The sequence below is a fragment of the Numida meleagris genome, chromosome Z, assembly GCF_002078875.1.
Source record: "Numida meleagris isolate 19003 breed g44 Domestic line chromosome Z, NumMel1.0, whole genome shotgun sequence".
NCBI lineage: Eukaryota > Metazoa > Chordata > Aves > Galliformes > Numididae > Numida > Numida meleagris.
Window position 1 is genome coordinate 72,792,726 of NC_034438.1, and position 21,661 is coordinate 72,814,386.

The 21,661-nt window shown below is 39.6% G+C and overlaps 1 protein-coding gene across 6 annotated transcripts; it reads right to left on the reverse strand.

The window, feature by feature from the left end:
* On the reverse strand, positions 1,294-19,140 carry FEM1C (fem-1 homolog C). 6 transcript variants are annotated; one of them, XM_021380793.1, is made up of 3 exons: positions 18,961-19,140; positions 18,008-18,674; positions 1,294-6,898 (listed from the first exon to the last, which is right to left on the reverse strand). In XM_021380793.1, exons 2-3 carry the CDS (start codon positions 18,549-18,551, stop codon positions 5,589-5,591), a joined length of 1,854 nt encoding a protein of 617 aa, XP_021236468.1. In that variant the 5' UTR covers positions 18,552-18,674; positions 18,961-19,140; the 3' UTR covers positions 1,294-5,588. The 6 variants fall into 6 exon arrangements, with proteins under 6 accessions (XP_021236468.1, XP_021236465.1, XP_021236467.1 ...); XM_021380790.1 differs by having other exon boundaries at positions 18,008-18,739; XM_021380792.1 differs by having other exon boundaries at positions 18,931-19,069.

The following is a 21,661-nucleotide window of genomic DNA, read 5'->3' on the forward strand; positions in this document are numbered from 1 at the left end:
CGTGTTTCTTGCAGCTCTCTGGGAGACATGGCTGCTGCTTACATCACAGCCTCACGCTCCAGACAGGCACTTCCCAGAGTCAGAAAACAATTCTCTCTTTTCCTCCTTTATGCACAACCTCTTTGTCTGTAACTTCTGAGTTTCTATGTCCACTCTTAGCAAGTTTTTTCTCCTCAATGTTGGTGAAAACAGCAAGGTTAAGGAGTGGAGGGAGGTGCGGGCTTGTTTTCCACTATTCACATAATGTGGCTCTTGGAATATTACATGGGGGGAGGAAAAAAAAACAAAACAAGTGCACGGACTTGGGCAGAGTAACACACCACTCACATGGCTTCTTTTGCCCTCTCCCTGGGAGACTGTGTACTGTGAATTTTCATCTTCAACTGATAGCCAGCATCTGTTATTGCCAAAAAGCATTTTGCATGGGTATACAGCTCAGGTGGACACTCCTAAATGAAACATCTAGCATCAGCTGCAGTCGCAGAGGGATGAAAAACAATGTAAACAATCGTTTTTGTTTCTTCCCTCTCCTGATGAAGTGAATCCATATTCATTTTATTAAGCCATCTGTTTAACAAGCGTGTGAAAGCTCTGAATCAGATTATCTCACCCAGAACATCATTTTTTGATGCATGTTATTGACTAGGCTTAAAACTTCAGCTCTCTGAATTGGACACTGCCTCAGAATTATGACCACCATGTCTAACTACACAGATCTTTTGAAATTATGATAGCAATGCTCGTCAAAGTCTTCCATTCTGTAGTTTCTTAAGAAAAATCTTCTCTTAGTTTTTCTCTTACCTTTGGAGTAACCATTCCTTTTTTTTTTTTTTTTTTGTTTTTTAAAATGGTGCAAGCAAAAAGGAGAAGAATTTAAAAACTTTAAGAAAATTAATTTGTACAACTTTCCTGAATATCTGTTGTTCATTTATTACAAGGTCTTGCTAATTTATTTAGTGCTACAAGCTAGCAATATGCTTGCATAGTACGATAGCGTGACTAATTGCATTATCTAGAAACTGGCCTAGACAACCTCTACAGACATTATCTAGAAATAAACTCTCAGTTTAAGCCTTTTCCTAACTATTGCCCATTACCAGAATTGAGTAGACCACCATTTCACAGTAAGGAAGGGAATGAAACACTGCATTTTGTTTAAGGTACAAGTCTTAATGGCGTGAAAACCGAAGTCTAAAGCTCCATCATTGACATAAGTTACATTCAACTCAGAAAAGCGTATCAACCATCACTGGTATAACCTTAAAGAAGAGGGATATTATAGACTCAGACAGGTATTCTCCAAAACATATTTTTAATATAATCTGCATCTGGAGCCTCAAGAGAGTTTAAGCACAGAAATATGCTTGTTATTCTTTTTTTTTTTTTTTTTACATTGATGCTAAAGCTAAATTACTTCACGTAAAAAAGAAACTGCAATGTTTCCATACATGAAGCTCACCCTGCACAGGAATTCCTCGTGGTAGAATGGAACAAATACAAAATCAGTTAAAACCAAACAAACAATACCTTTTCATTCTGCCCTCACTGAGGGTTCAACAAGTACATTCACACTCAAAGCCAAGACAGTCTAGCAGGTCTCCCATTAATTTCCTCATAATTACTTTGAAACATCAAATACCGCTTGACTTTATTGCAGTCACAGAAAATAGAAATTAGTGTTAAGTCTACATGGTCACATCTGTCAACATTTCAAAGTATAACATGCATTCCATTCTGCATATTCCAAAGCTTGAAGAAGCTCTTTCAACAGTAGTCATGTTCTGCCACCATCACCTTGCAGTTGATATAAAACTGAGGAGAGGCACATTTTTATCCCCTTTTAAAATACTTTTGTAAAGATTTTGCTATGGCATTTTATTCCTTTTATTTTTTTTTCCCTTTTTTTAAGTGTTTTTCTTTTTTTTTTTTTTTAATTTTAAGTGTTTTATAAAAAAATTGAAAGAGTTTAATTTTAATGAACTGCAAAACATTTATTAGGAGAGAACTTTTTGAGGACTTCAGAAATACACAAATTCCTACCCAGGGACTGCTGTGAAGTACATATGGAAAATGAATTGTTGCCTTGCATTTCAGAAAGTGCATTCATATTGCACTTAAAAAGAACAGAGACATCACAGACAGCTGGAACCTCGTTACCAGTATGATACAAGAGCAGGAATATAATGTTAGAATCTGATAAGAACAGCATCTCACTTTTTACCAGAGTACTGTTCATCTACCTGACTGAAGTATTTCTGTTGAAGCCCAAGAAGAACGGAAGAAAAACTCAAAGGAGTATTTCTGTCCCTGCTCCCTCCTCATAATCCCCAAATACACCTTAAGAGGTCTTAACAAGCAAGGAGGTATCTTTGCACTTGTAAACTGCTTAATCAGTTTTAAAACCTGTGTCACCCTTGCTGAGCATTACAATTTTTTTCCACAGTGTTCTCAACATTTTTTGTGCTGGTAGCTCAGAAACTGCACACCTCACCAGAGAAAAGCCCAGATATGACAAGAATAGTTGAAGTTACAACAAAAAGCTGCATTCTGAATGCTCTTTAGTTCATTGCCCTGACCATATCAAGTTGAGCTAGCTGTACTACTGCATTTAAAATGAATAGGTTTCACTAAAATCATTTTACGGCCACCTCTGAATGAGTAACATGACTAAAAAGAAAAAAAAACAAACCCTCTTGTCCAGAACATTGATATCTAGACTGCAGTGGAGACAACATTGGGAAGAACCAGTAGCTGAGGGAAAATTTGTTACTACCCATCAGCACTGGCCACAGGGGTTCAGGCAAGTATGACAAGGCCTGCCACGTCTCTTAATCAAGAAATCCTCAAATTAATCTATAACACGTTATCCAATGCAGGCCCTCCGCTGCCTTTTTTTTTTCTTAATTAAGCAGAAATTAAAGAGAAATGTAAACATACAGGTCTAGAAGGATATGGAACAGTTAAATGCATCAAATATGTGGTAAAAATTAGAACGATGAGTTCAGCAGATAGTTTTCCATGACATGGAGGCTAACTGTTGAATGGAGGTGATGCATTTCAGAATTGACATATATTGATAGATATTTAGACAGAAGTATACACAGTAAATCAGTACTCTCTATTACATAAGATATTTTTTAAGAAGTAAAGCAAATAGTTCACAGAATAGGCCTTCCCTGAAAGACTTCATCTCCACTGGATTTACATACAATTAATGATGATCTGCTTCCCAATCATTTTGGAAATGTCTTCAATAGTGTTCAGCGTTCAATACTGAATGCTCTTTGCTAACAGTTAATTTTTTTGAAATTATATTCCTGGACTAACAATGTCCAAATAACTAATTTTAAACTGGTTATTAGAAAATTACAATGACAAATTTAAACAAAAATCACCAAGTAAGATTCCGGAGTACAAAACTCTAAATATGTTAAAATCTGTCTTCCTGTAACCTATAGAAGGAGAATTATTTTTATGACTTGGCATAACGTGGATTATTTGTACTGTGGCATGATTTCTTGTTTGCCTCTAAAAATAAAAAAAATAAAAAGAAGGAATATAAAAATCAAGCTGTTGTTCTCAGAAGGGACAACTTGGGTGGCACGTATTTTAATCATCAGAAAAATGCAGCTAATTCAAGAGTTTATCTTGAAAATACATAGTAGTAGTTGGATTTCTTCATTCCCAGATTTTCAAACGTGTATGCGTGGCATGGGATAAAGTCACTTCTAATTAAAGCCTGGAAGTGGCAATACACCAATGGCACTTTCAACATGCCTTTCTTTAAAAACATTCCTGTATTTTTTTCCCCAAGAATGATGAAGCTAATAGTGTACAGTTTAACAAGAACCCCAAAATAGTCAGAAAGGAATGAAGAACTATTCTAACATGCCCTCAAGATACATTCTTGCCCAACTTAATTCCCAGAAGACAAAGATGTTCCAACATAAGGTTAGAAATAAGAATAATCAAAAATTACTCTCCTATTACAGCTTTACCTTTATCTGGTTAATTTGGCCTTTAAATTTTCATAAATCTGACAAAAGCCATAAGTCAACTTGTTGAATCTCTGGAGCAAGAAGCCCATAGGTATGTTTACTACCCACCACTGGAATGAAACCTTTAGTCAACAATACCCAATATGCTAGGCTAAGAAACAAGCGTATTCTACTCAACAGAACTGAATTTCACTTCAAGACATCTGCAGGGCTAATGTGCCACAATATATTCTACCATTAATCAACAGTAAAGTGCTGAATTATATTAATTACCTGAATTGCACATTTATGATCTCCATTTATAGGTTTAACAAGTCAAAAGAGCCCTTTCTGTTGTAAAAGCTAAGCTGTTGTGCAAATATTATAAAAATAGGTACTTTCATCAGGAGCTTTATACACAACAGAACTTCTGCTTTTTTTTTTTTTGAAAGTACAGCTGACACACTAGAGAAGAAAAAACCATGCAAATATTTATAAAGATATTCAAAATGAAAAAAGGGACACTTCTATAGAACTTCCAATACCTTGCCATACAGCCACACAGTCAAAATAATGTTAAGTGATGTCTAGATCTGGACTGATAAGCGTCATGCCACCAACATGCTTTAGTTTCCTTTGTAGCTAAAGTTGATTTGTAAATTTAAACTACAGCATTCATTTGATCTACTTCTCATTTAAGTGTATCATTAAGTTTGAAGTTAAACTTTGAACAAACTTCACATCTAGTCACATAACCAGCACAAGCAAGACATGACTGCAAAAGGGAAGGTGTCAGTTGTATATAATGAGGACTCTTCCCCTAACTGTATGATGCAATAGGATGATTTTCAGATTTAAAGTTCAGGGAAATTACCACGAGAAAGACTTTTTTCTCCTAAACTTAGCTCTCCTGAGGATCAAGAGGAAAGAAACCTCAGTTACAGCACTCAGAGAAGTAAAATCCAAGTTTGGAGAACTGGTAAGTAGTTCCAAAATGTGTCATGCTATGAAGCCAGCATTCTCAAAAAAATCTCCAAACAAACTGCAAAATGAAATCTACATTTAGTTCAAAATTGGCCAAGTGCTGCATAGAAGTATGCTCACACGCAACAGTCATAACTCAACCAGTGCATAGAAAAGATAAAAGCACTTATGGTAGTTGCAAACGTTAACAAGTCCATCCAACTTAAACAGTTTAGCAATGAGTCCATACAAATGAAGAGAGTAGAAATGCTCAAGAAAAAAAAAAAACACAAAAAGATGACCTTCCAGCTGTATAAAATCCACACAACAGTTATAGTATAAGACTTCAGTGGAAAACACTCAACTCAGTTCCAAACAGCCATCAGGCAATAATAGACAAGCCTTTGGCAAACAATTTTAAGAGTCTAAATATGGCATTTCATTTCTAATTAACCCACAAAATATAATATATGGCATACATTAAATACTGGGTAACCAACTCTGCCAAACTGATGCTAACAATGCTTTAACCAATGAAAGCAAGATGGAGCAAGCTAAGAGAATGCTGGTGTGTCAAACATTATTCAAAGGAAAACATTGTCACTTAGTCGTGCTGCAGAGAAAACAGTACTCTGGGGCTTCACACTATCATCTATGGAGTAAAATAAAGTTCTCTAGTTTTTCAGGGATGTGGCCTGAATAGCGTATGTTACGATTCACTACAACACGAGCAGCAAGACACTGCAATGTAATATGATTTATGGGCTGGATTAAGTTTTTGGCTATTTCTTTATCATCCAGCAGATCACTAGCAGTTTTTCTATGCGAGTTTGTGGCATCAAAGTGTGAACCTGAATTAATGAGAAAATTCATGATGTCTGGATGGTTGTTCAGTGCAGCAATGTGCAATGGACTATTGTTATCAGAGTCTCTGACATTTACATCAGCACCACATTCCACCAAGATAGCAGTAACTTGTAGAGAAGGGAATTTACAAACTGGGTAGCGACCCACACACGTAGTACTATTGTCAACAGCAAGGTGAAGTGGACTGAAGCTATTCTTCCCTCTAGGCTGAAGCTTAAGAAACTTATAAATAGTCTGTTTCTTAAAATACTCCTGTTCTGAACTGCAAGGTACCTTCTCCAACAAGCAAATTAAATGCAAAATGATGGCAAGGGCTTTGTTCAGTTGTATTGGATCAGGAGGACACTGGGTTTGTTTCATGGCCCGCTCTATTTCAAGAACACTTTTGCACAGTATGCCCATCAGATCATCAAATGTAACAGTAGTGCCTAGTAGGCCTTTTGCCCTATCCTGCAGCATGAAGGAGAAAAGTTCAGCAAATGACAGTAAACTGCTGGATGTCATAGGGCTCAGTGGATCTAGATTGCTCTGCTGCATGTCCAAAGCGTATTTCCATAAGTTGATGCAACGCTTAAAGTTTCCAGAGTCCGCATAGACAGCACCTCTGTATCTAATATAGTAGGATGTATCTGGGTGAGATGGGCCAAGAATACGTTCTCTAATTAACAGAGCTTGCATTCTCATTTCATCGGGGTCAGCAATAAGATTTTCCAGCTCTTCTGAGCTGTTTACCTCTTTAGCATAAGCATAGGCCATAATTAGTGTTTGTGGCACGGGTTTGCTCAGGATGTTAGTTCTATCGCTGTATCTCATTTCCATAGCTCGCTTCCAGTACTTCAAAGCACCAAGAAGGTCTCTCTTTTTGTCAACAAACGTTGCTCCTAGAAGTTCCAGAGCGTTTATGCACTCAGCCTTGCTGGTTTGAACATGCTGGGTCAGAAAGTCCACAATATTTGTGTGGCCTGTCACACTAGCTGACAGAAGTGGAGTCATTCCATAACCATCCTTTTCCATTTTAGCACAATACTTGAGAAGCATCTTCATGATCTCCAAACTTCCAGATTCTGCACAATCATGTAATGCGGTGTTTCCTACACAAGAGAAGAAAATCAATTACACAAACAATCAAATTATAGGCTAAACCCTACTGCATTAATGGTTTTTAAAAGTCTGTTCTGATGTTCGTGAAGTATGAAAGGCTTAGAGGACAGTTAAGGTATTTTAAGATCTGACTGAAACATCAAGAATACAAGGCAGTTAAAGGAATCAAAATGCTTGATATTACCCTCTGAAGGCATGAAACAAGTCTTAAGGACCTTCCTGTCTCATTCAGAAAGAGAAAATTAAAACAGACTTCCCAACTACACACAAGATTTTTTTTTTTTTTAGATCTGCTTCTAAGTAGGAAGCAAAAGCCCTAAGTTTGCTTTCCCCATGTTGTTTTCTTTTCCCTTCTTCCCCTGTAAAGTTTTCTTCTTCCCTATCTTCAGTAATGTTTAAAAATAATGGGATCTGTATGAAAACTAAAGGTGAGCTATCTCAATAAGAAAATGCCTTCAACACAAGACACAGCCACCTATTTTGGAAGAGTCTTATCTATGTTCAGGTTATTTTTCCTATGCCTGCCACTGCATAGCCTGTAATTTAAGAATGCTGTAGTTCTAAAATTGTGGAGAAGTTTCTAGCATGCACTAGTACCACTTGATTAAAAATAACATACACAGTGAATTAGAAATAATATTGGACACAACAGTTTAATATTTAACTATTATGTTTCAAATAGATGAAAATTTTGCCCACTTTCAAATATGAATGCATCACTGAGAAGTGACTAAGATGGATGATAAGCTCTCCTGATCCCCTGCACTAGCATAGAACCTCACACTGTGTAATTCAAAAACAATCACAAGTAAAACCCACACTGTATTATGAATACTATGGATTCTGACTTATCAACTTTTCGGCCTCTCACTGAATCAATAAGAAAATAGTTAACAAAAAGCTCACGTAACTTCTTCCTATTGCTTCCATTAAGTTTTCTAATATCATTAGCACTGTGAAATCCTAGTTAACTGACTGCCAGATCATCCATTTCTATTACACAGTGAGCAAGTTTCCACATTCCCAAATGTGACCTTTTCCAAGGGCTCCCCATTCATAGCCACTGGATTTTGCTTTAAAAAAAAAAAAAAAAAAAAAGAGAAAAATTTCATAGCACTTTTTCATTTACATTTTTTGTAGGCTTTTGTATGCCAACAAGACAGCAATTTGTAGTGGGCTTTGTTGTCGTATTCCTAGGCCCACAAGAGACTGACAGCAGGTTAGGAAACAACAGTCTGGAAATCTTAATACGTTTGGGAAAGTAAATATTTAGCTTAGTTTACTTTCATACATCTCAATATTTTTTTTCCTGAGATCTGCTTTCTAGAATGTGCAGTTCATTCTTTTTAACTAATGAAATGTAAATGTGGACATCTGTCCCAAGAGCTGAACCCTGCATGTAAGCAAACTAAGTTGAGCTTTTATCTCCATTTTACTTTCTGCTGTATTAAATACAGTAAATTCAGACACAAAACGTATGAAGTTGGCACTGGATAAGTCTCTACACATATGAAAAAATGATTCACACTTATGAATTACATTTCAGAAATGGAAATAATCTTCCTCTTCATTACTTCAATTCTAAGAATTCACGTAGGTCTCTCCAAATAATTTTAACATCTCCTAGCTTTTTAGTATGTGACTTAACAGCACTTACTTCCTAAAAAGAAAAAATAATGGATACAAAATTGAAGTACGAAGAAAAATCCTACAGCAGCAAAATTCACAATTATCTGCTCAGACTGTGATAACTTTCCTCTAAATTCAGTGCCTACCTATCACCAGAAGAACCAGATGATCTAGATCCACACTGCAAAGCAGTTGATATCTCTCAAGTTACAGTTTATTGTGTATTAGCCTGCTTTTACCTGTTGACATGCTACTGAGACAAGAAAATACTCATCCAACACTATTATAACTGTTGGCAGATAGCATTAGTAAGTAGAGACTCGAAGTCTGTTTAGACAAAAGTGTTACAAAGGGCACAGAGCCTTCTGCTTTAATTCCCCAAACTAACTACCCCAAACACTCCCCCCTCTCCCTCTCTTCTCATCTTTCACTTCTCAAAACTTTACTTGAAAATTAGTTGGCTGCTCCTTCCTCAAACTGGCTTGTGAACCATCTTAGGAAGAACTGACAGCACTCTCAATACCTCTTTCTTTCTTTCATTTCCAGCAACCAGGAAAATGAAGGAAAAGGCAAACAGTTGCTTTTCAAGACAAACTGCATCTCGATTCGAGCACATCAAATAACAAAAAAGAAACTGCTGCCTTACTAATCAAATCTATACAAAGATATGCAAACAACTCTTTTCAAATGCTAAAATTTAACAGGTTGCTGCAATTACAGCAGAAAAATAGCTATGTATGTATTTTGCCCATCAACCAGTCTTTTAAGTGCAAGTTCCACACAAAAAGAGAAAGTATCAGATTTCACACAGTGAACTTAACTTGCAAGGTGTTCTTTTCCAAATAAGTTTTCCAACAGTGGACAATTAGTTTCCTATCATCTACTAAGAAGTAAAACTAACAAGTAAGCAGATGAAGACATCCAACACAAAGCGGTGCCTAAAATCATCTACTAGATCAAGAGTTCTGAAATTTAAATCCAGCACACACACTGACAAGTGATTTTCAAGCTATAATACCTTAGAGAACTATTGTCAGTCATGGAGAGTGTTAAGTCATTTTATCAAGACCAACAAAGTTTCCAACTACAAGAACAGATTTTTTTCCAAATTCAGGCAGATCAGAAGGCTGGCAAGCATAGTTAATCAAATATAATTCCTTCCCTCTGTATCTTGGTAACTCAATATGGACAAGCATCAGACCTCTAAACTCCTAACATGGAATGGGGTAAAAAGTAGAGAAAAATACAAGAGAAACTTGCCAACACACACATTATGTACGTTGTACGTTCTACGTCATTCAAACCGTAACTACAGACGGGCTGGTTCCTAAGGCCGTCTGCACTTAGTGATGAAAGCAAAACCAGATGCATCTGGGTGCTGCCTGAATCACCAGTTAACATAGCCACTTCAAGTCCAGCTCCCCACTCAAAGTAATGCTCAGCAACTCTGGAATTTGCACCTGCTTCCTACCTTCAGGTGAACATTTTACATTATGACAATTTTTATATCTTAACTATATTAAAGACAAAATACATTAGTAATACTGTACTCATAAGTGCTTCAATTATTAAATAGTTTGCTGGCTTTGACAGTGGGATCCACAAAGCTACTTGTACTACATACTGTAGATCCATCAACACGTAACGTTGCTCTTGAAACTCTTCCATCAGTTGGACCTCACAAGGGCAGAGCAGAGAGGGACAATTACCTCCATGGCCCTGCTGGCCACTCCCCTTTTAATACAGCCCTTGTTGGCCTTCCAGGCTGCAAGCACACTGCTGGCTCATGTTGTTTGTCATCTGCCAGGTCCCCCAAGACCTTCTCAGCAGGGCTACTCTCAAGGAGTTCTTCTCCCAGTCTGTACTCTTATCTAGGATTGCCCTGACCCAAGTGCAACACCATGTACTTGGCCTTGTTGAACGTCACTGGGTTTACACGGATCCAAAGTTGTTCAGGTTCCTCTGGATGGTGTCCCTTCCTTTTGTCACATCAACTGCACCACCCAACTTGGTGTCGTCTGCATCCATGTCACTGATGAAGATGTTGAAGAGTACCAGTCCCAAGACAGATCCTTGGGGACACCACTCATGACCAGCTTCCACCTGGACATAGAGCCACCGACCACAGCCCTCTGGCTGCAGCCCTCCAGCTAATTTCTTATCCACTGAATAGTGCAGCCTTCAAACCTATACCTGTCCAATTTAGAAGTAAGGATGTTGTCCAGGACCTAACACTGGTTACTAATTGCATTAGCAGAATTAGGGTAATTTTTTAGCTACTTATATTGCAGTAGCCCTTGGAGACCACAATGTGCAGGCTAATAAAGGAAGATCATTACCACCAATTTTTAGTATCTACGCTTCACTTACTATGACTAGATGGCAGAAGTACAGTAGTAGGAAGGAAGCACTGCAAAAATTAAAAGAAGACGTGGCAGTGACATTGAAGATATTAAGTCTATATTCTACATACTGCATAGGAATTGAATTTCTTCCCTAAGAAGACAGGCTGAGGGAACTGGGCTTATTCAGCGTGGAGAAGAGAAGGCTGCAAGGAGACCTCACTGCAGCCGTCCAATATTTAAAAGGGAACTATAAAAAGGAGGGGAATCAATGTTTTACTCAGGTAGATAGTGACAGGACAAGGGGGAATGGCTTTAAGCTCAAGGAAGGAAGGTTTAGATTAGATGTCAGAGCGAAGTTCTTCACAGACAGAGTGGCAAGGTGCTGGAACAGGCTGCCCAGAGAGGCTGTGGATGCCCCAGCCCTGGAGGTGTTTAAGGCCAAGTTGGATGGGGCCCTGGGCAACCTGGTCTAGTACCAGATCTGGAGGTTGGTGGCCCTGCCTGTGGCAAGGGGGTTGGAACTTGATGATCCTCGGGCCCCTTCCAACCCAAGCCATTCTAGGATTCTATGAACAGTTCAAATAAGTATGATAAACCATTATTCTGAATTTAAAAATGTCATCCACTTCAAAACCATTGTATCATCTCTAGTGACAGGAATAAACAGTGGCTAAATGTTATCTACGCATTTCAGAAGCTAACCAGCCCAACACCTGTAACATTACTTATCTAGCAATAAACTAAAATAAACTTACCTACTGCTGTGTTAAAAAGAAAAAACTGAAAGAAAGGCATTTGAAAGTCATTCTCTGGCAATTAACTTTCTGAGTGACAAAACTTGAATTTGACATCTCTGCTGCATGTTTGGGTATTTTTTGTTGTTTTTCTTAAAATTGTGGATTAATATTTCAAAAAATATATTACTAAATGTTTTAGTCTATTTTCAATACTGAAATATTTGCAGGAATTTGATCACATACAGATGGCAGATATTACAAGAACATGAGATGCTCATCATTTTTGCATAGGAAGAAAACTGAACCGGCCATGTTACAGTTGGTAAGTACAGGCTTGGTACTTCTCTGCTAGAAATCTATTGCTGGGATACTGCCTTGCTAATGCAGCTTACAAACTGTTTCTATCTGTATTAAAAAAATGACTCTTACGTTACCTAATAGCTTCTTCTAATTAAAAACCGTAACAAAATTAAAAAGGGAGTAACTCCCACCTCTGGTCCTCCCAAACACTGCAAGAAAAGATTAGGGAAAAAGTTCATCATTTCTCAACGTAACTGCCCATTTTATTCTTCTACTACTTTTTTAAAGTATCACAAACATTACAAAAACTTCATCTCAGATCAAATTCCCTAGGTTTTCGAAGTTACAAAAATGCTCATTTGGGTAGGGATTCAAATTTATAATGAGGTCATGTCTTTCTATGCCAGAAAGAAGTAATTCCCAAAACAGACTTGTAACACAGGAATGAAAAGAAAGCAAGGTAGTGACACAGAAAATGATTTGACTTGATTTGCAACCTATATTAAGTGCACTCACCTCCTAACAGAAGAAAAAAAAAAAATCATATTTCTGGTAGTAAAACTTATTTTAAAATGTTGTACCAATCTGACTCCACACCCAGGATCTGTTTGGGAAAGTGAATACTAAGCTGCCGAACACTACATGTAAGAGAAAAAAGATTTAATTTGAATCACTAACTAGTGTGGAAAACTAGCCACATGTATCTTTTAGCATCCTTACAGATTAAATTAATCACTTTTTTTGAAATGAAATTGTTCATATAACACTGATTTTCAATACAGCACTGGAAGCAATTAAATCCTTCAGCAGATGTATTGATTTTTTAAATAAAAAAAAAAAGAGGTACTGAGCTACAACATACCAATATGGTTAAGAAAACGTTTATATCTTTGCACATAGTAAGAACAACTAAGAAAAGACCTGCTCAAGGCAGGTCTTCATTTTAAGAAGAAATCAAGGGCAAATTCCAAAGAACTGTGAAACTTAATGAGCTTTAATGCATTCTTAATATTCTGTAACAAGAATAACTGTGTCCCTTGCTCGCAAAAGTATTTCAGGATAACCTACATTATCAAGATTAACAACACAAAGTATGCTGCTAAACATAAATTCCAGTACAAATTCCTGTTTAGTTTAAATTGAAGCTTTATTCCTTTTAACTGTATCTTCCTTATTTTACTTAAAAGATATTCCTACTGAAGTTCAGGTTCACATCGCATCATACACAAAATACCCACAAAATGCAGTGCAATGTCATGTAGTATTAACCAAAAAAGGAAAAGAACTAAAACAATAATTAAAAGATTTTTCCTTTCCCAACAGTATTCAGCGTTACACTTTCCAGTCTCCCACATAAAAAAAATGAAACTGAAATATAGTACTACTGTATGTACAATCTTGATAAAGTACTTGCAGAGACTGAAGTCTGCACACTTCTGTAGCTTTCAAAATAAGCAAGCCAAGTGAACAAGACTCACCATGTTATTTTACAAAGTCATTCCAATCAACTACTGTGCTATAGCTAGAGTAACTATAGGGGAGCAAGATTTTTAACCATACTTAGAAAAGGAAAAGATAACGACACTATGTTATTCCCTCCTACTACTACAGTAGTAGTAAAGATCGTGACAGTGATTGTGTACTTATTATTTAACTTGTTAGTTACAAAAAAAGAAGATGAATTTATATTATTGCACCAGGCCTGGAAGAGGAGGATAAAGAATAACGCAGAGTTTCAAAGGATGTATAACTGATCCTCAAAATGCAAGACCTGCATGTTTTGCCTGGAGTTCCAAGTACAGGATTTATTTAAAACAGTCAGCTGGCAGAATAATTAGACAAAATAATTTGATTTAAGTATAAAATCCAATTCCGACAAACATAACCCCAGACCTATCACCAAGAGATCAAGCCAGTAATCTCAAGGTGCAGCAAAGACTGCTACCACCTCAAGTGCATCAGTAGGTATTTTCCTCTCTGTACTGACCAGCTAAAAGAAACACACCAGGGAAGCAGCGTATTCAAGAAACTAGAGGACTGTTCTTAACATGGTAAAAGAGCACTGCCTCTTAACTACAGATCACTTGCAGAATTCCCAATATAGACAAACAGGAAACTTCATGCAGCCAGAATGTGGAAGGTTCCTCCACAACCAATCAGACCGGTCATCTCCAGCAGTCCAACTTCCCATAAGAAACAAGCTTCTGCTACTGTTCTACCTCTTAAGAGCAACGTAAGAGCATTACGATCTTTAGGTTATGAGAGCTTTTCTTCCAAGGAAACCACAACAGATACAATGAACACAATAATGCCATTTGATAGAGCAAATTCTCATCTACAAAACACTATTTTTCAAGACAGTTGCCCCCATTAGCCATGCACTTCTGCCCACAGTGGAAAAGAGCCTGCATGCCACAGTGAAAGTCTGCACCAGCAGAAGTGACCCACTGTCACCATTGCTGAAACACACCACCCACCACCTCACTGTGCTCACATCCACTGTTTGGTCTACACTGACATTCAGCAAGCATCCATTAATGTCAACAGGTGCCATTTTTTTCCGCATGGAGGAATTCAATCACACACCTTTGCTTCATACACACTTCCATGTCAGATGCCATGATGTCACACTGTCCCTCCGCTGCCATCTGTTGCACAGCAACAAAATTTAATGGAATATTCTCAGGAATGTTCAACCTCTACTGCCATACCACCACCATGCACCTCTGACACTGTGGGCCAGCAGAATAAAACAGGAGACATTACTTTCAGAGCAGCACTCAGTTCTGTTAGTCTGCAGCTTCTCAAGACACGAGTAGCATACTGGAAATGCCAATGAACTAGGGAGACAGCACTGAATTAAACCACTTTAGAAATGCTGATTTGGTTGCTTTCTGTTTTTCTAAAAAGAAAAATATATCTGCAGATAACTTCACTATTTTCCACCAGTCTAAGAAAAAAAATACCCTTTTTACTCTATTTGTAATTTTTTTTCTCCTCTCATGCAGCTCATGTAATTGAAAGGTTTTTTTTTTCCTTTTTACATATATATGTATATATATTCATACATACACACTTTTCATTTTTGTTGCCTACATTATTCATAGGAATTTGGGGCAACTGTGAGAGTAGACTAGCAGTAGAAACGGAACAGAAGCAAAACTACCACTACCAAATGCTCACATTCTAAATACAGAACTACAGCCAATCTTTCTCACTATGGTACTTACACACTTCAACCCGTTAGCCCCTTCTTCATCACCATCTCCTGTGAGACAGTGCAACACTGTCACACTTCACCTCAGCGCAGACTCTTCTCTGACTCAAATTCCGAAGTCTTTATGAATATCTTCATGATGTCCTAGCTTTACTTTTGCACTTCCCCAACGCTTCAAGAGCTTCTGTTTTGTGAATTTGAAGAGTCCAAAACAATTCCAAGACTGTACCCATAGTTTAGAAGCAGAATTTACCCATGTTTACCAACTTATCTTTTATACCCTGCCTCAGTATTCATTCAGGTTTTTTAGATGTCTGAACATTCCAGTTTTTTCATCTGAATGCATTTCAACTTCTACCTGGAACGACCAACACAGATGTCTTCACATCTTTCTGCAGAATTTCAAAGTTTTGGAAATCTGAAAAAAATCCTGTCTTACAGCATAGAATTCTGTTGGATAATAACATCAGTAAGAAAATATGTAATAAACTCCTACAAACAGCAATTCTCCAAACCTACCTCTAGAGAAACTGCACCATTTTGGTTTTGTAGAGGACTTGGTAATTCTAAATGCTGCAAAGTTTACACTAAATACAGCTTTCACATCGTTCACAGAACAGCAAGCTTCCCCATAAATGGCCCAGGAAGGGGCCTATCTAAAAAGAGCTTAGATACAGGAACAAGTTCTACTACCCAAGAGCAGAGCACTCAAGTTTTCCATCTCTACACTACACTACCCTTACACTTTGTCAGTTCTTTAACACACAGCAGAAGGAGAAACTGAGCATAATACAGATGTGGAATATGACAATGTAGCACAAATCCAGTTGGAAATAGATCAAAATTAAGAGCTACTGAGTATTACTGCAAAATAAAGTTCCTAAGGTTACTTGTTGAACCTCAGCCGCTGCAACACTCATGCTGCTGCAATGCTTAAAGCTACCTGTTTTACTCAGTTCTGTCTTCTCACATCTTTCATATTCAGGGTTTACAGTATTTACTCTCTCACTCTAACTTGTCACTGCTTACTGAATAACTTCATAGATCTGATCAACTTAAGATGCCGAAGTGTATGCTTATGTCACATAAGAGAGAATTTTTAAGTACAAAAAGGCAGGCCACACCTGACCAAGGGGCATTATCCGCACAGAATCATTCAGACGTGTTGCAGCTCAAGGAATAAAATGAATTATTACTATCTAAATCATACCCAATCCAACTTTTTCTTTTTAAATCAACAGGGAGCAGCTATACCGTACTAACTTTTGCTGATGTGCTTAAGGCATGAGTCACACCGGGAACTAAAGGACATAAATGGAGTAAGGAATAAAGACAGAGAAATGAAGAGTAAGGAGAGAACCCTCAGGAGTGCCTTCCAGTTGTTTAAGCAAACAAACAAAAAAACCCTAACGGGGTAGAAAAGTAAGATAATAAGCAGCAGCAAATTAAAGCCTGCTCCACGGACATGAAGGGAGCTCACTCACAGACGTTTCCTCCTCCCTGCCCCATTACATCAGATACTTAACAGCTCTGTTCTGCCCTTACCTATCCTGAAAAGGGACACGTTCTGTTCAGAACCAAATAGAAGGATGCACATTTCATGCTCAACGCGCTGTTCCGAGAACGCTGTCTAGAAAAATGACATTTTTGTCCTAACACACGTCCAAGATGATTCATAAGTAAGCTTAAATCCTTATAAAGGAGGATTTATTTTTCTCTGCCTACCCTTATGACAAATCTGTGTTATCTTGCTTTACATTAACCCCTACATATCTGCATGATTTGCGGAAATAAAGTATATTTGCTTAACAGTTTTTTCAAATACATTACACTCATGCTTGGCATTTACCAGAATAATATGATAATCCAGGTGCAAAGTAAATTTTGACAGAATCAACTGTAAAGTGTATTATTTTGCTACACATACAATTTAACGAGAAACAGGCAGTGAAAGTCGTATCCCAAGAAAAAAAAAGAACATACTTTCTTTTTCAAATTAGCAAAAATCAGTAAAATATACAAAAAATAAGCCCCTGAAATACAATGAACACACAATCCTGGGTCAGTGAGCTAAAAATTAACTGCGACCTGAAATACCTGGCCTGCTTTTTCAGGCCAATATCACATAGAAGTCTGATGTAAAATAAAACAAAACAGTGGTTCAGCTGAGCAGGCTACGCCATTCCTACTGAAGCAAAAGAAGACAAATTTTCACTTTGGGACTGCAACAGAAGGACTGCCAATGGTGCAGACTGTGAAGGGCATGCGTCTGCCTCTATTTTATGGTTATCCTGTTGTTATTGTTCGGTCACCTGAAGCTTCTTTTATTTTTTTTTTTTTTTAATCTTAACATACACTTTTGCTTACTAACATTTTTAAAAATAAAGGCCCAAAAGGATTCAAGGATTTGAAGGGAGAGGTGGGAGTTCTCATTTCTTTTCAGAGTAAGAAGGATTTATTTTCTCTTTTATCTATCTTTTCCTATTCTAGTCTTAATGGCATAAGTCAATTTTAAAGTACAGCTATTTTTTTTTTAAGTAACAGCGTAAAAAAAAACTAAAAATATGTGCTCACATGAGTATTTGAGTATGTTAACCAATAGGTGTTCTCAGCAAAAGTTTGTGCTCTTTTTCCATGAGCATAGGTGTCAGTTCACACGACATTATAAGAATGTGAGGCTTAACATTAATCAGTTTAGAAATAAACTGCACTGTCAGTGTTAACAGAGAACACTGAAGAAACAGTAAAAACATAGCTGAATACAGTTCATCTCTTCCTCATCTACATGAGACCATTTTTGGATACTCACAGCCTCCTAAAGGAGCAATTCTATCCCTAACTACCACAAGGAGCACAGAACAGTTAACTTACCTTTAACACTTTTTCTGTTAACATCAGCTCCTTTTTCAAGTAAATACTGAGCAATTTCTTTGTGGCCTTTGTAACAGGAAATCATCAAGCACGTGTGCCCGTGGCGGTTTGATACTTCCAGGTCTGCTTTGTGCTCCACAAGGTACTTCACTATTTCCAGGTGGCCATCAAAGCAGGCAGCTCTCAGGGGAGTCGAATTTGTCAGAGTTGTGTTGTTGACAGAAGCACCGCGATCCAACAGGGACTGAACCACGTTCAAGTGCCCGGCAGCGGACGCTGCCCAGAGCGGCGGAGCTCCCTCAATGGTCTCACCATCAAAACTGACCGAACCACCAACTTCTATCGATGCGGAGCAATGGTCCAACAAGTACTCCACCATGTCAAGGTGACCGTAACGGGCTGCCACCAGAAGTGGTGTGGCACCATCGGTTTTTTCGGACATCAGCAAGGCCACCTCTTCTTTTGTTTTGCTCGCCAGCAACTTGGAAAGGAGCCGCAGCTTGCCTTCACGAGCTGCGTTGAACACGGCTGTCTTTAGATCCATCTAGCCTGCGCCTCTCCAGCTCCGGGCAGATGCACGCCTGCTTCCTTCAGTCACAAGCAGGAATCTCCTGGCAGCACAACCGCTGAACAGCAAGCCCGCAAATTTCTCTCGGGTCGTTTTTACCTAGACGGGACAACATGGAGTCCGTGAGCAAGGTCCAGACCAATCACCGGCTCCACTTGACAGATCTGCAAGAAAAACAATCCGGAATGCTTCCACCTTCCCCGCAGACACCCAGCGCAACCCACCCAGCGCAACCCACCCAGCGGCCGCTCGCGGACCCTCCCGGCTCCGCGCAGCGCCGCCCCAGGACGGCTCCCGGGCGGACGGACCGGGCCCTCCCCACGGCAGCGCCGCCACCGCCCGGCCCAGGGCTTACGTTCCCGCGGGGCCGCCGGACCCCTCCCACCTCTCTCTCTGCCGCCGCCTTCACGCGGACGCGCCCTCCACCCGTTCCAGCGCCTCCATAACAGACCGCAGCCCGCCGCCGACGCTCAGCCGCGGCCGCGCACCCGGACGCAGCGTAGCCTGGCAGGCAGGGCGGCCTCCAATGAAGAAACCGCGCGGGCGCCCCGCAGCCACTGGTGGCGGGCGGCGGGCGGGACTGCGGCGCCACGGGAGCGCGACGGGGCGGGAGGCGGCGGGCGGAAGGGGCGGATCTCCGAACAGCGCGGGACAGGGTGCCGGGCGGGCTCCGCGCTGTAGCGCCGCGCCCTGGAGGTGGCGGCTGGTGGCGCGGGTCGTGGAGTCAAGGGAAAGGCAAAGACACGTGCAAATGGGAGGTAAAAAGGGGTAGGGAGAATGGGGAACTCCTGGGACATACGTGAATGGAAGTGAGGAATGATTGAAGACGTGCAAGTTTTAAGTCAGCAGTATGCAGGAGGAAAGTGAGCAAGGGGAAGTGCATGCTTAGCGTCAAGAATAATATCCTGGTAGGAAGGCAGCGTTTGGACGGAATCATCATTTTGGAGTTGTGGAAGTGTGCTGACAGTCATTTATAACGGGATTGGCGGACCATAATGTATAGAGGTAGCACACGGGGGGGAAAGGGAGCAGGTCTGCCCCGTAGGGAATAAGGAAATGATAAACCAATGGACCTGAGCAGAAATAATTTACTGAACAAAGTCTGACAGCAGCTATGTGTCTCCAAGTGCCCTGCTGCCATCCTCTCCAGCGCATAGGTGACTTCCTTAACAACTCCATAGATGTACATCATTAACACATACCTAATTGTGTTTATGCTTTATAAGGAGTACTGTGGTGAAGATAGTCTCACCACATTTGCACTCTCTCTTCCTGCAGCCCTGAGCTGGGCAGCCCAGGGCACTCAAAGAGCTGGCTGATCTCACTGTGAGACCTCTCTCAACTGTTTCTAAATGGTGTTGGGAATCTGGAGTGTTCCCAGCCAACTGGAAGCTGGCAAATGTGACCCTGGTGTTTAAAAGGAGTAAGAAAGAAGACCCAGGTAATTACAGGCCTGTCAGTCTCACTTTGGTGCCTCCTAGAACTGTGGAGAAGATTATTCTGGGAGTTATTGAAAAACACTTGAAAGACAAGGCAGTCATTGCTCACAGCCAACATGGGTTCACGAGGGGGAGGTCCTCTTTATCTGCTTTTATGACAAGATCACCCATCTAGTTGACCAAGAGAAGCCAATGGGTGTAATATTTTTGCATTTCAGCAAAACTTTTGATTCTGTTTCTCACAGTATCCTTCTGGACAAAATGTCCAGCCTACAGCTAGACAGAAACACAATGTGATGGGTGAACAATTGTCAGATGGGTCAGGCTCAAAGTGCTGTAGTAAATGGAGTTAAATCAGGCTGGCAGCCAGTCACTAAAGGGGTTCTGCAAAGCTCCATTCTAGGGCCAGTTCTCTTCAGTGTTTTTATCAATGACTTGGATTCAGGATTTGGATGCGTACTAAGTTTGCAGGCTTTGCACTATGTTGAGAGATGTTGACTCCCTTGATGGCAGAGAAGCCCTGTAGAGAGATCTTGACAAAATACAGGGCTGGGCAATCACCAACCACATGAAGTTTAAGAAGAGCAAGCGATGGATTCTGTCTTCCTCACAAGGGGAGCCATATCTCAGCTCTTAGTTTAGACACCAAAAGCAATACATCTTTATTAACATGCAGATTCCTCTAATTTTTTTATCCCACTTTTCATCACAGGCCAGGGCGTACCACCCACCACTACTGTATTTTGGTAGACCCTGAGCTCACTCAGATATTTCTGTGCTGCATTTTGCAAGGCAGATTTGCGCTCCGTCTGCTCTTCATGGTTTACAGATCTCGTGTCCTATCTTGAGAAGTACTCAGACCCCTATGCTGGTCTGGCTGAGAGTTAGATCAGGAAGACTGTATAGGACTGTGTCATGTTGAGCTGGCCAGGGGATGCCATCCTGTGCCCCAAAGCTGGAGTGAGGGCTTGTGAAACTTCTGTCTCCTCCCCAACCTGCTTATATCCCGAGTAGTGTTTGCGCTTGGCTGCATGGCAGAAAGCCCTTCTCTGCCTCAATTGCTGCAGCAAGCTGTGAGCCTTCCCTCTCCCCGGGGCATTAATTCACAACTGTGAATTACATTGAGTAGCCCATTGGTGGACACAGGTCAAAAGGGAGAGGTCTGGTCCTTTAGTTCCTCACTTCAGCAGGTAGATGAGCACCTCTGCTCATATGCCCTGGAGAGAAAAGATAAAACTTTGTCTTCAAGGAAATCAGCTGAGCTGGGATTTTGTCCTCAGTACCTCACTGAAAGCCATGCCAATATTTGGCTCACTAATTTTCTATAGCTGTACTAAGAAACTGGAGAGAGAAATAAGAAAATAGTAATCAATTTAGTTACAATATGTAAAAAGCATTCACTAATCATCCCAATTTTACAGGCTTTTAAGTTATTTATATGCATATATGTACACATGTGCATATAATGGAAAATGATTTATCGATTCACTTCCCTAAATGTGCACAGTGGTCTAGTAATTGAAAGCTACTACAGGGTACAAGTGCTATTCCACAGTGGTAAAACTAGTGAATTTAATGCAGCAGAATGTGAAGATAAACTGCCAAAAATAAATTTCTCTCCCGAAGCAGTATTTTCACGTACAAAAT

What these genes read in the sequence shown, in the direction of transcription:
- FEM1C (XM_021380793.1), bottom strand. Translation starts at nt 18,551, where the DNA reads ATGGATCTAAAGACAGCCGTGTTCAACGCAGCTCGTGAAGGCAAGCTG. An exon ending in TAACAGAAAAAGTGTTAAAG is followed by an intron (nt 6,899 to 18,007) that starts GTAAGTTAACTG and finishes TCTCTTGTGTAG; the next exon opens with GAAACACCGCATTACATGAT.